Source organism: Phyllostomus discolor, chromosome 13, assembly GCF_004126475.2.
Source record: "Phyllostomus discolor isolate MPI-MPIP mPhyDis1 chromosome 13, mPhyDis1.pri.v3, whole genome shotgun sequence".
NCBI lineage: Eukaryota > Metazoa > Chordata > Mammalia > Chiroptera > Phyllostomidae > Phyllostomus > Phyllostomus discolor.
In genome coordinates this window covers 57,609,671-57,625,732 of record NC_040915.2, presented here as the reverse complement: position 1 = coordinate 57,625,732, position 16,062 = coordinate 57,609,671, and the positions used below count along the sequence as shown (strand labels likewise).

The window sequence follows — 16,062 nt, the reverse complement described above, 5'->3', positions numbered from 1 at the left end:
AGTGGAGGCTGTGCATTGTCACGGGCTCCAGGGCTGCTGATGCTGCTGCTTCCGGGACTCGCTCTGAGTCCCCAGGCAGTAAACCTTTTCACTCCAGCGTCTTCTCTTTTCCAGGGTTTGTCTCCTGGTTTTGAGGATTTCTTCTGCCCTATGTTCAGTTGATGGAGTCCATTAAACCTTCCTGCGGCGTTCTCAGTTTGTTGCTTTTCTTTTGTAGAACTTCTGCTTCTCTATCTTTGGAGCGTGTCATGCCACTTGTTATAGTTTTCTTTCTCTTGGTTTTCATTCCTTGGACTGAGGGGACTCCGTCCCAGGAACTGTGTGCAGCCTCTGCATGGGACTTGCTACCATCGGGTAATGTTACTGACTTACAGTCGGGTGTCTGGCTCCCGTGCCGGGGTGTCGCACAGCACTGCTCTCTCCCACGTGTGGACTGAACCCTTCTGACCCCTAGGCTGCTTGCTTCCTGTCTGGCCAGGCAGAGTCCCTTGCTTGCCCACTTGCCGCCTCCTCTTCCTCTCCTTGCCTGCTCCTCACCCAGCCCCACTGCCCTCAGAGGTCCCCTGCAGCCCCACTCACGGCAGCGGGTACTTCTTCCACAGCAGCTTGGCTGGCAGGGTCTGGTATACGGTCTTCTGCTTCCCATCCACGCTGGGGCTGCTGGGGCCACTGTGCAGGATCTTGGAGCACTCCATCTGTTCATCCCATGAGCCTGACAGCACATACTGGGCCTTTCCCTGGCCATCGCTCACCACGCCTGTCACCTGTGGGCATTGGCAGGATGAGCATAGGCACAGGCTGCCCTGGGCCTGCCCCCAAGGCTCTGAGAGGGGGCCTCACTTACCTTCCGGGCCACCTCTTTAGAGAAGTAGCTGTAGGGTAGGAACTTCAGCTGGCACCGGTCCTTGGTCTTATGGTTCACAATCTCAATGTCCCCTGTCTGGTGAGGGAGGGTAGTTAGTGGTCAGCGGCCTGTGACGGGGCCACACCCCCCCCGCCCTGGGGCACCCTGTGACCTGGTCGATCCAGAGCTTGCCCACAATGATGTTATGCACAGTCGAGGTGCTTTTCCTCCACACGTAGTGATTCCCACTGTCCTGGAATTCTAAGTGGATGGCACCTGGAGGTGAGGTACAGGGTCAGATGTTGTGGCCTGTGGTGCCAGGCCCCAGCCAGCCTGCTCACCCACAGTCCCAGGGTCCTGAGAACTGGAAGCAGTATTCATGCAGACTGGGGAAGGGGGCACGGGCCAGCGAGGCACCCAGGAAGCCTCGGGGGAGGGAGCAGGGAAACTAATGTCACCCCTAGAGGCCCCGAGCTGGCTTCTGGGTTTGGCGAAACCCTACCCCTTGTCCAGAAAGGCTCTCTGCCCTGGGAGAACACAGGGCCCGGCTCACCCAGTGGCATGATGGAGAGGTATTTCCCCCGGAACTTGCTGGAGATGGTGATCTCCTGCCAGAGGCTCCAGCCGTTCTTGGAGAACACGTAGTGTGCGGCTGACGGAGGGTGGTGGCTCACCTGAGACCAGGCCCACAGGACGTGAGTGTCTGCTGCACACGGGCCCGGGCCTGCCCCCAGCAGCTGGGGACAGCAGGCCGGGCTGCTGCTCTGGGGACCACGGACCCGTGGAAGGCCCCCAGGAAGGACAGTGCTCCAAGGGGAGAAGCAAGGGCACGGCCGTGGGTGCGGCCTGGGCGGCCAGTCTGTACGTGCTGTGGGGGTGATGACAGAGCCTGTGCCTTCAGGATGTCATGTTACCTGTGACAGGCTGTGCCGAGGGCTGGGGAAGGGGCTCCTGAGTCCACCTCCTAGCCGACCTCCCCGCACCCCTCCCCCGAGGGCACGTCTATGGCGCTGTTACACGGAAGAGGCCCCGGCTGAGGAAGCCATTTTAACTGAGGGGCAGAGTTGGGCCCTGCCTCCTGGCCAGCCTGGCCCCAGGGTGGGTGTCCGGGTGGGTGACTTGCTCCAGGCCTGGCTGGTGGTGCCGTGAGTTCTGCTCACCCACACCAAGGCCCCCAGCACCCCCACCCCTTCCTCTCACAGCACTGGGCTGCACTGATCTCCGTCCCCTTGCCAGGGCACCCTCCCTCAGCCCTCCCTGTCTGTCCTTCCTCATGTCTGTGTGGCTCCTTTGGTCACAGGGTCCTAGGGTGCAACAGCCTTTCCCCAGGCCCCTGTTCCCTAGGGCACCTCATTCCCACCCCATGGCATCAGCCAGGCCCTGCCACAGCCTCACCCAGCACTGAGCCACGCCCTACAGCTGCCCACGGACACCTCCACTCAGACCGCCTGGGGGTCCTGATGCCCCCGCCTGCACCACTCATCTCTGTAAGGGGCACCGCCGCTTCCTTCCTACATCTTGGGAGCACAGGCCAAACCCGTCACCCAGTCCCATGTGCAGGGTGAGTGTCCCTGAGCCTGCTCGTTTCCTATGGCCCAGGGCCCCCCATGCCCGCTAGCAGACTCAGGGATGTGATGACCCCAGGGGCTGGGGCTACCTGTCACCAGTTCCATCTCGGGCAGGCAGGCTGGTCTTCCCAACTGCTTACCCCAGATGGTTTGGAGTCGCCCTGCTTTTCCTTCTCATGTACCTGATGTCATCCTAAGCAGATCCTAGCTGTTCTTTCTTCAAAATGCACCCAGAATCCACCCCTTCCCTGTCCCCGTGTCCCCAGGCCACAGTGGATGGTGCAAAGTCCCCCTGCTCAGCTCTTATGCTTTGTGCCCTCCTCTCACTGCAGCAGCCGGGGGACCCCATGAAACGAGTCAGGGTATCATGCCTCCTCCAGCTGCCAGTCTCCTGGCTGCCTGCCCACCTTCCTCTCCGCCATCCCTCCCTCCGTGTGTCAGAAAAACCCACTCCATGACCAGCCCCTTGTAGAAATAGCCAAAACCATCCAACAGCCATAGCACCTGTCCCCACCCCCAGGAGAACAGTCACTTCCCAGCTGGCCACACCCTCAATGCCTGAGTCGCCCTTGGCATAGCATGGGCACCTGATCAACTCTTGAACAAAGTAACACATTCGCTCACTAGCTCAGGCCAAGAACCCGGGGTCATCCTTGCCACCTCCCCCTGCCTCCCGCTTTCTGTCCACATTCAGAGCATCAGCAGATCCTGAGGCTCCACCTTATAGACGGGCCTGGGCTCTGCCCACCGCAGCCGCCTCCTACAGGTCCACTATGCAGCAGCGCCTGCCTTTTCGGCTCACTGCCAGACCGAACCACCTACTTTCCGAGCTCAAGCCCAGGGCCCAGAGCTACGCCCGGCACACAGGAGATGCTTGGCAGCAGCCTGTCCTGGGTGCCGCCCTGCACACCTATCTGGTTCCTCCTAGCCCCCACAGAATTGCCCCTCTTCACAGAAGAATGCCACAGGTCAGTATGACATGCCACTGCCAAGGCTCCCAGCTTGTGGGCCTGGTTTTGGCCCTGTCCCATAGGGAGTCTGTCTCTGCCGGGAAGGCACGGAGAGGGGGAGTGAGCTGACCCCACGCCCCAGGGCAGGACCCCTGTGCTGCTCACACTCCAGGCCACTCTTGTCACTGACTAGGGCCCCCCAGATGCAGGCTCTTCCCTGCCAGCTCAGTGGCGACCCCACACTCCAGCCCAGTTGGACACCCCAGCGGTGCCCTGCAAATGTCCCCTGACCACTGCTCCTTGGTACCTGGCCAGGAGAGGAGCCCTCCCTGTGCCCGTCCTCTGCACATTGTCCTCACCAAGCTCTCCTCCCATGGTGGCCCTCACCTTGTCCAGCAGGCCTGCTGGGACAGCGTGTCCCTGGGCCCACCCTGCTGCTGGAGGCCCAGCTGCCTCGCTGGACCTCAGCCTGACGGCCCCCTTGCGCATGGGCACGTCAGGGTCTGAGGCTGCGTCCCGCAGGTCTCATTCTGACCCCCAGGCCTAGCAGGAGCAGCTTGGCTGGAGTGTGAGCAGCCTCACCTGCTCGCAGAGGGAGCGCAGGCCCATGTCATCGAGGCGGTCCAGCTCAAAGGTCTCCCCCAGCATGGGGTTGAAAGGCTTGGCGATGCGGTGCACGGTGGTGGAGTAGGAGGACACAGAGAAGGCGGCCACCAGGCACATCTGCTCCACAGAGCTGGTGCAGTGCACCGCCTTGTCCAGCAGGTGGTGGTACTCCAGGTCCTCCGTCAGCCGCTGGAGCATAGACAGGGGCTCGTTGAAGTTGACCTGTGGGCAGGTGGGGTCAGGCTGGCTGAGACAGCTGCTCCCAGCTCAGACCTGGGGTTAGCACAGGGACATTGCTGCTCAGGTGACACCTTCCACCTGCACGCCTCCCCAGCCCCGCCCGCCTGTTTTCCCCACAGCCCTCACCGCTTCTCGGCCTGCTGTGCCTTGCACACTTGTGTTACGTTTGCTGTCAGTCGCCCGTCCTACAACATAAACGCCAGGAAGGCCTGGGTTTCCGACCCGTCCTGACAGGAATCAGTGAATGTGGGAAGAATGGACAGAGCGGGCCTTCCTCATATTCCAAGTTATTGAGCAAGTTTTCTGTTCAGAGCTCCTCGGGCACGGCCCCCAGCTCGGCCTCAGCGGGGCAGAGTCACCTGCCCCTGAGGTGCTGGTCTGCGGCCCTGGGCCAGCTGTCGGGCAGGGGCTTCCCTGACACTCAGACGTGGGTGACGCTATTCTCGCCAGTTTGCAGAAAAGGACGCTGAGGCTGGATCCATGTGAAGGGACTTGTCCTGGGTCACTCAGTGACACCAAGGCTGGCCTGGAGCCCCCAGGCTCCTCCCTTGCGGAGAGGCCGTTGTGGCCAGGCGGCAGGAGCATGCCAGTCAGCCCTGCCCTGTGCGACCTTGCCAGAGGGGGCACCGGGGACAGCTCCTGGCACAGGGGAGGGCCTGCCTGTCCACACACACAGCCCAATCCTGCCATCCCCCGTCTACGAGGTCAGGACAGCCGGGACATCATGAGGCCCTGTCGGGCAGCAACGCTCTGGGCATCCCCAAGTCTCTGCTCAGCACAGAGCCCCTTCCGGGGGCCGGAGACTCTGCTCTTGGGGCACCGTGGCAGAGCCATTGAATGTGAGCCAACCATTTGTCCGCTCCTCGGGCATAAGAAAAGGACCCTTGGGGCTGCTTGTGCCTCACACAGGCCGTTACTTCTTGTCCACACACAAGAAAAGCCACCCGGCCTGAACCCCTACCGGCATGGGGATCTTGGAGAGCTCCCGGCCGATGCAGTTCTTCATGATGCTCCAGAGATTAAGGCTGTAGTTGGGCTTGTCGGGGATGCGGGCACGCCTCTTGACTTTGGGGGGTTCCTGGGGTACAAGTGAGGCGCTGTCCAGCACCTGCCAGAGAAGCAGAGTGTGTGCATCAGCAGAGGCCAAGAGCACTCACTCCCTTGGCCCTCCCAGGGGAGTCTGCGGACCAGCTGTGGGTACCAGGGGCCCCGAGCTCAAAGTGCCAGCCCCCCACAGACACCCTCACGGCCTCCCCCTCACTCACATTGTCTGCGGGGGTCCACTCCACAGAGCCTGTAGTTCCACCCTCAGCTTTTCTGCAGGAAACACAAAAGGCAGGTTATTAACAAACCGAGAGTCCTCCCCAGGACATGGCTGCCTTCTATACAGACCCTGCAGGGAGGTCTGAGGGGTTGAGGCTCCCTCTCCAGGGGGGCGTCTCTCAATTCAGGACACTCATGTGAGGCTGCAGGACCCCCGGGCAGTGATTCGGAGGGGATCCCCCTGACTGATGCCTCATGGTGGCAGATGCTTGGCAAAGCCCTCACCTAAGGTCCCTGCACACGGCCTCCAGCTCGCCCAGGACCAGATGAAGCTGGGGGCGGTCCCTCCTTGAGAAGACTCTCTTGGAGTCGGTCCCGAGGGCCCCTTTGTCACAGATATACCTCGCTGTGTTGTCTGCTAGCCGCTCCTCCCTTGTGCTGTGGCCACGCTGGCCAGTAGCAGGTCCTCTGCCTGTGCGCCCCTTCTGAGCACTAAACACCACCCCCACTTCCCCCAGTGACCTGCGTGAGCCCCTCCCATTCCGAGATCCTGACTGACAAGTGCCAGTCCCTCACCCCAGCTGGCCTAGGTCACCCCTCCTCGGGAGAGGCACCTGCTTGCTGGTTGGGTGGGAGCAGAGAGGCCTGGGGCTGCGGCTGAGGTACGGACACTGCCGGGGGAGGGGCAGGAGGGAAGCTGAGCCCCAGGCCCTGGGGCTCCAGGTGCAGGTGGGGAGGGCAGGGACCCTGGGCAGGACCCTTCCAGCTGCAGAGCCCGGAAGGTGCCACTATTGCCTGATGAAGTGGAAGGAAGTCCAGAATGGCCCAGCCACGTTCATCTGGAAGGCAGTACAAGCAGCTTTAAAGCACTGGGAACTGGAGAGTGATCCTGAGCTAGAAATACACTGCTGACGGGACCAGAAGCCCCGTGAGGGGTAAGAAGGATAACAGCCCTTTCCCTGGAGGAAACCACGAGAGGAAGGTGGTGGAGCACCTGGGTCCAAGAGGCAACAAAGGAGCGGCCAGGAGTTCTCAGTGGCCTGCTCCCCTGGACTGGGCTGCAGGGGCCTGTGGAAAGTGGGAAGGGTGTGGGGGGCAGCAGGACGGACACGGAGAGTGAGGCCACCAGGAAGCCTGCAGTTCCTCCTCCACTCCTGGGCAGGCCTAGGGGGTGCTGTGCCTGTGACAAACCCCACGGGTGATGGTGGCAGTGCGCAGCACAGGCTGTGGTCAGTCACATCACTGTCCCTAGGACTCAGCTCTTTCTAGGCTACAGTAGGGCTCCATATGCCTGTGGAGCTTATCGCCACCTCTGTGTCCCCCAACCCCTGCCACACTCACCAAACCTGTTTCTAGGACCTCGAGCTATTTGATTATGAGAATAAAGATCCTAATGAGGACAGAACTCCCAATTATGTTGAAGTGGCTAGTTCCAGCCCCCAGGTGCTCCCCTCTGACCCCAGTCCAGCTGCAGGTTGAGGCCAGCCTACCCGCCTGGCTGACGCCTCGCTCTGCACGTGTGCAGCAACAGGGGTGCCCCATGGGCATGTCCAGGGTCCCCACAGTGCAACAGCATGACTTTCAGTGATCGTCAGTGTCCCAACTGTGCATTTAGAAATATTCGGAAAGAGCAGGCTTTTATGAAGAACAGAACAAATGCTCGGAGCTGGAAAATAAAAGACTCCCTGCGTCCTGTCTACTCTGGAACACTGACGTGTAGACAGAGCGGGCAGCTGGGCCGGGGACGGCCCCACCCCCACTCCTCCAGGCTGGACCTGGGTCCGGCCAGCGCCCTGTGCTCCATCTCCGGTTAAAATGAAACCCTGATACCAGCTTCACTTGGGCCATTTTTGCCTAAGGAACAAAAGAACCAGTCAAAGCACAAATGCCACCTGGACCGAGACCTAAAACCCCACGTGCAAAGAGGAACAGACGGAGCACAGCAAGAACGAGGCAGGCACGGCTGACCCAGGAGCGGGTCCCTCCAGGGCAGCCATCCCCGGGAGAGCCCACCTGTCCTCCTTGGGCTCTGTGATCACGGTGATGAAGGATGTGGAGTCTTCCATGGCATCGAAGTACTCGGTATCCTCATCTTCCTCACTGTCCTCTCCTTTGGGAGTCAAGAAGCTTCCTGGGGACACGGGCAGAGCTGCTGCCTCAGTTGGCAACTTCACAGAGGCTCGTCTCGCCCGCCCAGGGAAGCCCACAGCCTAAGGGCCCCTCCTCCCCTTTCCCCGCTCTGGTCACCGGTCACCGGGTCCTGGTTACCCAGGCTGTGGCCGCCTCCCGCAGTTTTCCGGACTGTGCCTTCCCCTCAGTGCTCTGGCGCGGAGGCCTCCTCACTTGCAGAAGCCTCCTCTGACCTCTCAGTAATGCTGGTCCATCTGCCTGTGGCCCAGCTGCCCTTTCTGCCCTCCCCAGGGTGCCCATGACTCCTAGCCTGAGGTGGTCACCTGGCAGCCCTGCCACGGAGGGGACAGTTGGGCCCACTGAACTTATCTTTTGAGAACCGGAACCTAGACACAGGGAGACTTGCCACTCGGGGGCAGGCATGGGGAACACAAAGCCACGGAGAGGCCGGCCAGAGTCGGCCATGGCAAGACCCAACGTGGGCACGGCAGGGGGAGCCAGCGGGCGGAGGGGGGGCGGAGGGGGAGGCTGAGGGTGGAGCGGACAGGGCATGCTAGTCGGATGGGCACAGGCCCTGGCCCTCTCACCCTCGCTGAAGCTCTGGGTGGGGTTGGAGGCCCGGCCGGGGACGCTGCTGCGGAAGGCCCGCTCGAGGCTGTTGTGCTGCTTGGCCAGCTGCTCGATCGTCTCCTCCAGGTGGATGCGCTGCTCTTGCTCATACTGCAGTGCACGCTGCCATTTCCGGCTGTGTGCCTCCGCTAGTTCCAGGAAGTCCTTGCAGGCCTGGGGAGGGAGGGAGCAGGGGCCTGTGAGCACAGGGCACGTCTGCTCCCATCCCGTCTCCCCCCACCCCACCTCCGCAGGGCAGTGAGGAAGACCATGGGGTTCTGTCTCCTCTCCTCTCCCTTTCCTTGGGTGGTCAGAAACAGCTCTGCTGCCCCCATGTCCCCCTCTGGCTTTCATGGGGACATGGGGACCCTGGCTTTCTCAGAGCCAGCCTAGGAACTGCTCTGGTCGTATTCCACAGTCTGGATGCCACCTGAGAGCTCCAAAGCCAGGGTGTGTTGGCCGAGGCCGCCCGGCCTGCAGCAGCTGGGGACGCTGGCTTTTCGTCATGACTGGGGCCCAGGCTCTCAGCTGTCACATCCTTAGTGTGGTGCTACACCTGAGATCTGTCACGACCCCTGTCCCCACTGGGCCCCAAGGTGCCCCCGGCAGCTCAGACCAATCCCTGGCTTTGGCACAGAAGGAGGGAAAGCCACCATATTTGGCTCTACTGCCCGGTTCACACAAGTGATGGAGTCTTGTCTGGTAGAGGAACTGGGACTGGAGTTACCTCAAAGACTGTTAGCACACAAGGCTGCTTTTAAGGTTCCCTCTTTACACTTGGGGCCCACTATAACACCCAGATTCTTTCCAGCTTCCCAGGTCCATAGGCGGTCCCACCACCCTCATGCAGCAGGGGTTGGTCATTCTGCCCCTGTCATCACAGTGGACAGGAGGACCCAGCCTCAGCTCTTGTCCCTGGAGGGCATCGAGGTCCAGGCCGGGGACCTCTGGATTTGCCCTTTCTGGAATCCTAACTGGGCAAGAAGGGACATGTTTCCTCGGCCCAACCTGTTTCGGGTTCTGGCTGCCCCTCCCCAGCACGCCCCTCCCAGTCCTCCTGGCACCAGCTGCTGGGCTCCATGCACACCACACGCTGTCTGACCCTGAGCTTCAGAGACATGCCTTTCTGGAGGGAGAAGGGCACACGGACCCTCACCTGTGGCACAGGGACAAGTGCAGCACTATCTTAAAGGGCTGTTGTGAAGAACCAAGTGATACAGTGTCACAACCCAGCCCTGGGTTGCCCCGCCCTGATGAGCACCTAAGGCTCCTCCCCTTACTACGTAACAGGTGTGCTGAGACCAAAAAAAAAAAAAAAAAAAGGCCCAAACAAAAGAACAGATCAAAGCTCCTGAACAAAGTGACGCAGAAATAGCCAACCTATCAGATGCACAATTCAAAGCACTGGTGATCAGGATGCTCACAGAATTGGTTGAATTTGGTCACAAAAAGATGAAAAAATGAAGGCTACGCTAAGTGAAATGAAGGAAAATGCACAGGGAACCTATAGTGATGGGAAGGAAACTGGGTCTCAAATCAGTGGAGTGGACCAGAAGAAACAACCAACCAACCAAACAGAAAAGAATGAAGAAACAAGAATTCAAAAAAATAAGAAGAGGCTTAGGAACCTCCAGGACATCTTTAAACGTTTCAACATCTGAATTATAGGGGTACCAGAAGGGGAAGAGGAAGGGCAACAAGTGGAAAAGTTATTTGAATGAATAATAAAGGAGAACTTCCTTAATCTGGCAATAGAAATAGACTTCCAGGAAGCTCAGAGAGTCCCAAAGAGGTTGGACCCAAGGAGGAACACACCAAGGCACATCATAATTACATTATTCAAGATTAAAGATAAGGAGAGAATCTTAGAAGCAGCAAGAGAAAATGAGAGAGTTACCTACAAAGGAGTTCCCATAAGACTATCAGCTGATTTCTTAAAAGAGATCTTACTGGCAAGAAGGGGCTGGAAAGAAGTATTCCAAGTCATGAAAGACAAGGACCTACATCCCAGATTGCTCTATCCAGCAAAGCTATCATTTAGAATGGAAGGGCAGATCAAGTGCTTCCCAGATAAGGTCAAGTTAAAGGAGTTCATCATCACCAAGCTCTTATTATATGAAATGTTAAAGGGACTTATCTAAGAAAAAGAAGATAAAAAGCATGTACAGTAAAAAGACAGCAAACTCAGTTATTAACCACACTAAAACGAAAACAAAACTAAGCAAACAACTAGAACAGGAACAGAACCACAGAAATGGAGATCACATGGGGGGTTAGCAACAGGGGAGTGGGGGGAGGAGAGTGGGGGAAAAGTTATGGAGAATAAGTAGCATAGGTGGTAGGCAGAAAATAGGGGGAGGGTAAGAATAGTATGGGAAATGTAGAAGCTAAAGAACTTATGACACATGGACATGAACTAAAGTGGGGGAATGTGGGTGGGAGATGGGGTACAGGGTAGAGGGGAGTGAAGGGGGTAAAATGGGACAACTGTAATAACATAATAAAATATATATATATAAAACAAACAACCAGGTGATGTGGAGACTCTGTGGACACTCCTTCGGGGCCACCGCCAGCATCGGCCCTGCACCCAGCACTCATGCCCCCGCCCCCCTGCTACCTCTGGTGCGGCTCAGACCTCTCACGTGCCCACTCAGGGCCCCGGCCCTACTCAGGGCCCCTCAGACACTCGCCTCCCCTCCATGTCACGTCTGCAAAGTCAGCTTCTCTAGTGGCTATGCCTGTTTCTCTTTGTCCCACGGAATCCCCTAAACTCAGCAGCTGGCCCAGCACCTCTGCTGGTGGAGGGAGTGCCTTCCATGGGGAGGTGTCCTGGACGGACCAGCGCCCGCCCCTGGGGCAGGCTCCTCATGGCCCCGTGCCAGCCCCCTGCCTGCGCTCGGCCAGTCTAGCTTAGCAGAAGGGGCCCGCCCGGGAGCTCCAGAGGGCTGGCTGCTCAGCTGGCCCCGGGCACGTCTCTCCTTTAACAAGCCGTCTGGGCACCTGCCTTCCGTCATCTCACCCCCAGCAGCCACGCAGAATGTGCAGGGCTCCTTGCCCGCCCTCCACTTTGGAGATGTGGAAACGGAGGCCCAAGGAAACCAGCAAAGTACAGTGGGAAGGGCGCAGTATCAGCGAAGAGGCCGGGACTCCTGCACAAGCCCCTCCGCCCTCTGTGCCATGTCCTGTCTGTGGGACGGAACAGTGATGTCTGACCCCGTGCTCATGGTTCCCGTCTCTGCTCGCCCAGCCACATCCTCGAGGTAGGACGATGGGCATCCCCACCTGACAGGTAGGGAAATGGGGGCTCAGGCCCCAGCAGCTCCCCCGCAACACCCTGGGGAGGAAGTGTATTCACCGCACCTTGGGCCTCTCAACCCTCCCCCAAAGGTCAAGGGTGGCCACACCTAAGCCACGGTTACCCGCTTCTCCGGAAGAGGCACGGATTTATACTGACAGACATCCTGGCATAGGCTGGGGGCGGGGAGGCCTCAGGGAAGAAATCTCCTTAGGGGCTTAGGTCCTGGGGATGCGAGAGCCTGCGTCCAGGGCAGCCCTGGGGCTACGTGAGTTTGTGAGTTATGCATCTGCAAGGCTCGGCTGCTGCCTGCGGAGCTGCACTCACTGACTACCACACTATTTGGGGGCCCCGGGGTGGGCCTGGGTAAGCCCGATGAGGCGTGGCTCCAGGCCTGACTGCTGCTGCCTGGCTTGGGACCGGCAGCCAAGGCTCTCTCACCCTGGGTCCTCCAGTGGCCTCTGCCTTGCCCAGTCCCTGTCCCTCCTCACCACTGCAGGCCTCAGGGCGGAGCCCTGACAGCGGATACAGGGAGCACCTGTCCAGGGGTCTAACTATAAGGCACCTCTTTGCCAGCTGTGTGCCAGTGGGTGGCAGAGGTGGGCAGGTGATCACTCTGGGCAGAAACACCCCTGACCCTTACAGGAGTCTGGGGAGATGGGTGGGCAGGGACCCCTGACCCCATTCCACGGACAGTGAAACTGAGTCTTTGAGGTCACACAGCAGGAGGTGGCCGACCCGGACCCAGAACCCTGGGCCTGGACACAGAGCTCAGTCCACCCCAAGCTCCTACTTCCGTGAGACTCCTGTCCCACTCACCCTTCTTTGCCACAGCCCAAAGCTTGGCCCCAGGGCCTGGGCATGTTAGTCTTGGCTCCCACCGCCCACTTGCTAATGAGGAAGGAGCCCTAACACTGCGGGGCGCTGGGGGGCTCTGGGGCTGGCTCAGGCCGCTGCCAGGACAGGTGTGCTGTGCTTGTCAGAAACTCCACAGGAGGCCTGGCGCTGGTGGAGGGGGAGCGCCCTTGTGACCCCGGGCAGGCACAGGGCACACCACTTCAGGGACGCCCCTTGCCGGGTCCCCCTGTCTTCCCCAAGACTGAGGCCCAGGGAGACAGTGCTGCCCAGGCCAACAGGGGGAAGCGGACGGGACCCCAGGTCTGTCTGTCCCCAGAGCCATGTCTCCCCCGCAGAGCCGGGTCCTGTCCACACGAGGCACGGCCCCCTTGCCTGCCTGCCTCCTGCCTTGCAGTAAGGTTGCGGAGGCTGCCCTGCATCCCACACAGAGCCTTCATATGGGCACGACACGTGGGTGAGGCACACGACAGGTGCTTCCTGGTTTTCCAGATCTCGGCAGTCTGTGGGCGCCTGCAGGTCCTTGACCGGCCTGGCTGCTGCACGAGGCCATTGCCTCTGCCCTCGCCCTTCCTTAGCTCCCCTCTATCGTGTCTGCTGCCGCCAGTCCCTGCCGACCCCGCGCGGCTCCTGCAGTCGTCGGTGAGTTTGAGCGGATGCTCGTGGCATTTACAACAGGACTTGTAAAAGAGTCACTAACAGGTGCAGAACACAGTAGTCAAAGGCAACGGTAAATAATTCCCGTGAACTCACAACAGAGGGCGCTATCCGGTCTCTGGGCCTCCCAGCAGCAAAAGCAAAGCGGGTGAGACGACTGCAGTGTTCGATTGGACAAGGGCCTCGAGAGCCGGGCAGTTCTAAACGTTACCCTTGCCTAAATGTTAGAACGCGGCACGGTATCTGGCAGATGCAGCTGTAAACAAGGTGAACCTCACCCGCACGCAACCCGATGAATGTGGCCAGGTGCAGAGAAGGAAAGAACTCCACGTGTGGCTGATCAGCAGTGTATACGTGCGGTGCTGAGCCTCCCCTCCGGAAGGCAGAGCTTTCCAGGTGTGAACCCCCTCTCCCTCACCGGCTGCAAGTACATAAAACTCAGCCTTGTGACAACCACATCTAGCTCCTGACGAGAGCACTCCACGTGGCAAACCCCTTGAGTTCGGTAACCCCACAAAGACGAAATAGGCTCTTTACCTCCTACGCCTGACATTCATGAGCTCCAATACTTTAGAAATGGTCATCTTCTCTTCCGAGGGCAAGTGCAGGTGGGCTGTACATGCCAGGGCCGCTGACAGCCTCTCGTGGACCCGGCCCTAAATCCTCTCCAGCCACGTCTCCTAGGGCGCCACCCTCCCCGCACCGGTGAGTACTCCCCACCAGGCATACTGTCCCCTGCTGAGAAATCCCCTTCTGTGGCTCATCCCAAACACCCCTGCGTACTCCGATGCAGCCACCGTGGGCCAGGGCTGTCTGGGCATCCTCACAAGTACTGAGGCAGCCGTTTTCAGGAGGCCCAGGGACTTAGCCCGGGCCACACAGCGCTATGTGGGAGGACCCAGGTGCCAGTCCCCCTGGTCCCCACCTGCAAGTCTCCCAGGGCATGGGACCGGCACAGTCAGTTTATTTGGTAAAGCTGCATCTTTATGACCACCCGGGTGTCCCTTGAGGGCTCAGGTGGTGTGGCATCCAGCGGCCTTGCCGGACAGGAGCTGGGCTCCCACAGAGGCTCGCCGGCAAAGGTGTCAGGGAATAACCTTGATCAAACCACAGGACCCAGCCCTGCCTTGACCATGCCTGCCTCCCAGCCCCTAGTCCTGCTGCTGGGGACACTGCCCACACAGCCAGGACCACTGGCTGTAACCTGGCTGTGTCACCTCCTACTTGCTGCCACTGCAGGACAGGCTGCTGTACAGCAGCAAGGAGACAAGAAGAGAAGTCCCCGGGACAGCTGTGGCTTCCTTCTGGCCCCATGTGGCTGGGCTGTGCACACAAAGATCAGAGTGTCATAGTCGCCTAAAGAGGGGGCCAGGGCTGAGGCTGCTGTGCCCCAGCACCTAGGGGCACGTGTGGCTGGACCTGGGGACTTTGCCACTGCCACCGCTGTGGGGGGTGGGGAGGCCACCTGCAGCAGCTGAGCAGCCCCTGGCACCCCGTGTGCTGTGGAGAGCCTGACCATCCCCCCACCCCACCCCAACGCACCTACCTGGGTTTCTCCACCCCCAACTCCCAGGGTTTCCTCGGGCTCTGCCACCCTTCTCCAGGCCCCATCCTGGCCGCACAGCCCGGAGAGGCAGGCGCTGGCCTGGCCCTGCCACCCGCCCGGGAATGCTGAGTTAGTGGGTGCACTGCAGTGTGCTCACTAAGCTGGATTAGGCCTGGGGCCCGGCAGGGGGCTGCTGGGGGATGGTTCCCAGGGAGGGCCTGGCTGCTGCAGGATCTAAACCCAGGGTCACATTTCCCCTGAGGCTCTGCCACAGCCCTCAGAGCCCCTGCCTAGGCCTGAGCAGGAGCAGCATCCGGGGCACCCGGAGCCTCCTACCCACACTACGCTTGCTCCCAAACCAGGCAAGGGGCAGAGAGCAGGCAGAATAAGGAGCCCAGCATCCGGGACCCTCATGGGCACTGCCTCACTGCCCACCCTGGGTGGGTCCATGACCCCCTGGGCCTTGGCATCCTCATGGGACAGAGGGCTGAACCCCAGGACTCCTGAGGAATCCCTTATTCTGTGGCCCATCAGGGTGACTGTCCCCAGGATGGAAAGGGGGTTCCAGGATCCTGGCCCTGCCCCTTCCTCCCACCCCCAAGGCTCCGGAGAGGCTCCTTGAGACAAGGAGGTGTGGGGCCTGCAGGCAGAGAGCGCTTCTCCCTCTGCAGGGAGGGCAGGGAGCTCACTAACTGCTCAGAGGAGAGTAGGAACGGAACAGCCCAGCACAGAAGGGCGGCTCCCACATGGGGTGGGCCCTGCCTGCCCACCAAGAGGAACCTGGGGAGGGGCCAAGCTGTGTGACTCCAAGGGAACCTGCTGCCGGTCATCCTAGTGGCTGTCCCCCTGGGACCGGTGCAGAGCCTCTCTGAGCGGCAGCCCCTGCCCGGCGGTACCCGGGAGGACACACTCTAATCGCTTTTGCAGTTCCTAATCCTAATCCGGACATTGACCTCACTGCTCCCCAAACGCGGGCAGGTGGGTGAGCAGGGCATGGGGTCAGCCAGCCTGGGTCCCCTGCCTGTCCGGTGTGTGGCCCAGGGCAGCCTCTCAAGCCCTCGGAAGGGTCTGCGGAGCCAGGACCCCACTGGGGCCTGCCCTGCAGTGGCTGCTTGGAAACCTTCAGTCCCTCTCCCGCACCATCACTGCCCTCCTAGACAGGGGCGTGAAAAGGGTGCTCGAGAGTGGCTGGACATTGGGGTTGGCGGCCCCGGGACTCACAGAGGAGGTGGGGGATGAACCAAGTGCCCAGAGGTTCCAGGCTGGGCCGAGAGGGTGCCCTGGGCCCACAGGGCCAGCGTGGTGACTGGCTCTGTCTCCACAGCACACAGAAAGTTCCAGGGACCCTGAGTGCAGCAAGGGCGGGAGAAGGGCTGTGTTTCCACCTGCAGCCAGCCTGGACCTTCCAGGTGTGTGACGGTGACGTGTTGGGTCTGCAGCAACACTCAGGCCTTGGGGGTCCCCAGGCGGGGGGTGGCTGGGGCCGAGGTTGCCTG

At 60.3% G+C, this 16,062-nt stretch overlaps 1 protein-coding gene across 6 annotated transcripts in view; it reads right to left on the bottom strand.

Annotated features, from left to right (window-relative positions):
• Positions 1 to 16,062, bottom strand: part of OSBP2 (oxysterol binding protein 2) — a 130,599-nt gene that overhangs the window by 8,116 nt on the left and 106,421 nt on the right. For all 6 annotated transcript variants that reach the window (XM_028528439.2, XM_028528438.2, XM_028528445.2 and 3 more), the window contains 9 exons: positions 8,189 to 8,384; positions 7,485 to 7,602; positions 5,474 to 5,525; positions 5,170 to 5,316; positions 3,945 to 4,190; positions 1,398 to 1,518; positions 1,017 to 1,120; positions 845 to 940; positions 580 to 764 (listed from right to left, as the gene is read on the bottom strand). In XM_028528439.2, the coding sequence (XP_028384240.1) occupies positions 580 to 764; positions 845 to 940; positions 1,017 to 1,120; positions 1,398 to 1,518; positions 3,945 to 4,190; positions 5,170 to 5,316; positions 5,474 to 5,525; positions 7,485 to 7,602; positions 8,189 to 8,384 (1,265 nt within the window). The remainder of the gene's footprint in view (positions 1 to 579; positions 765 to 844; positions 941 to 1,016; positions 1,121 to 1,397; positions 1,519 to 3,944; positions 4,191 to 5,169; positions 5,317 to 5,473; positions 5,526 to 7,484; positions 7,603 to 8,188; positions 8,385 to 16,062) is intronic.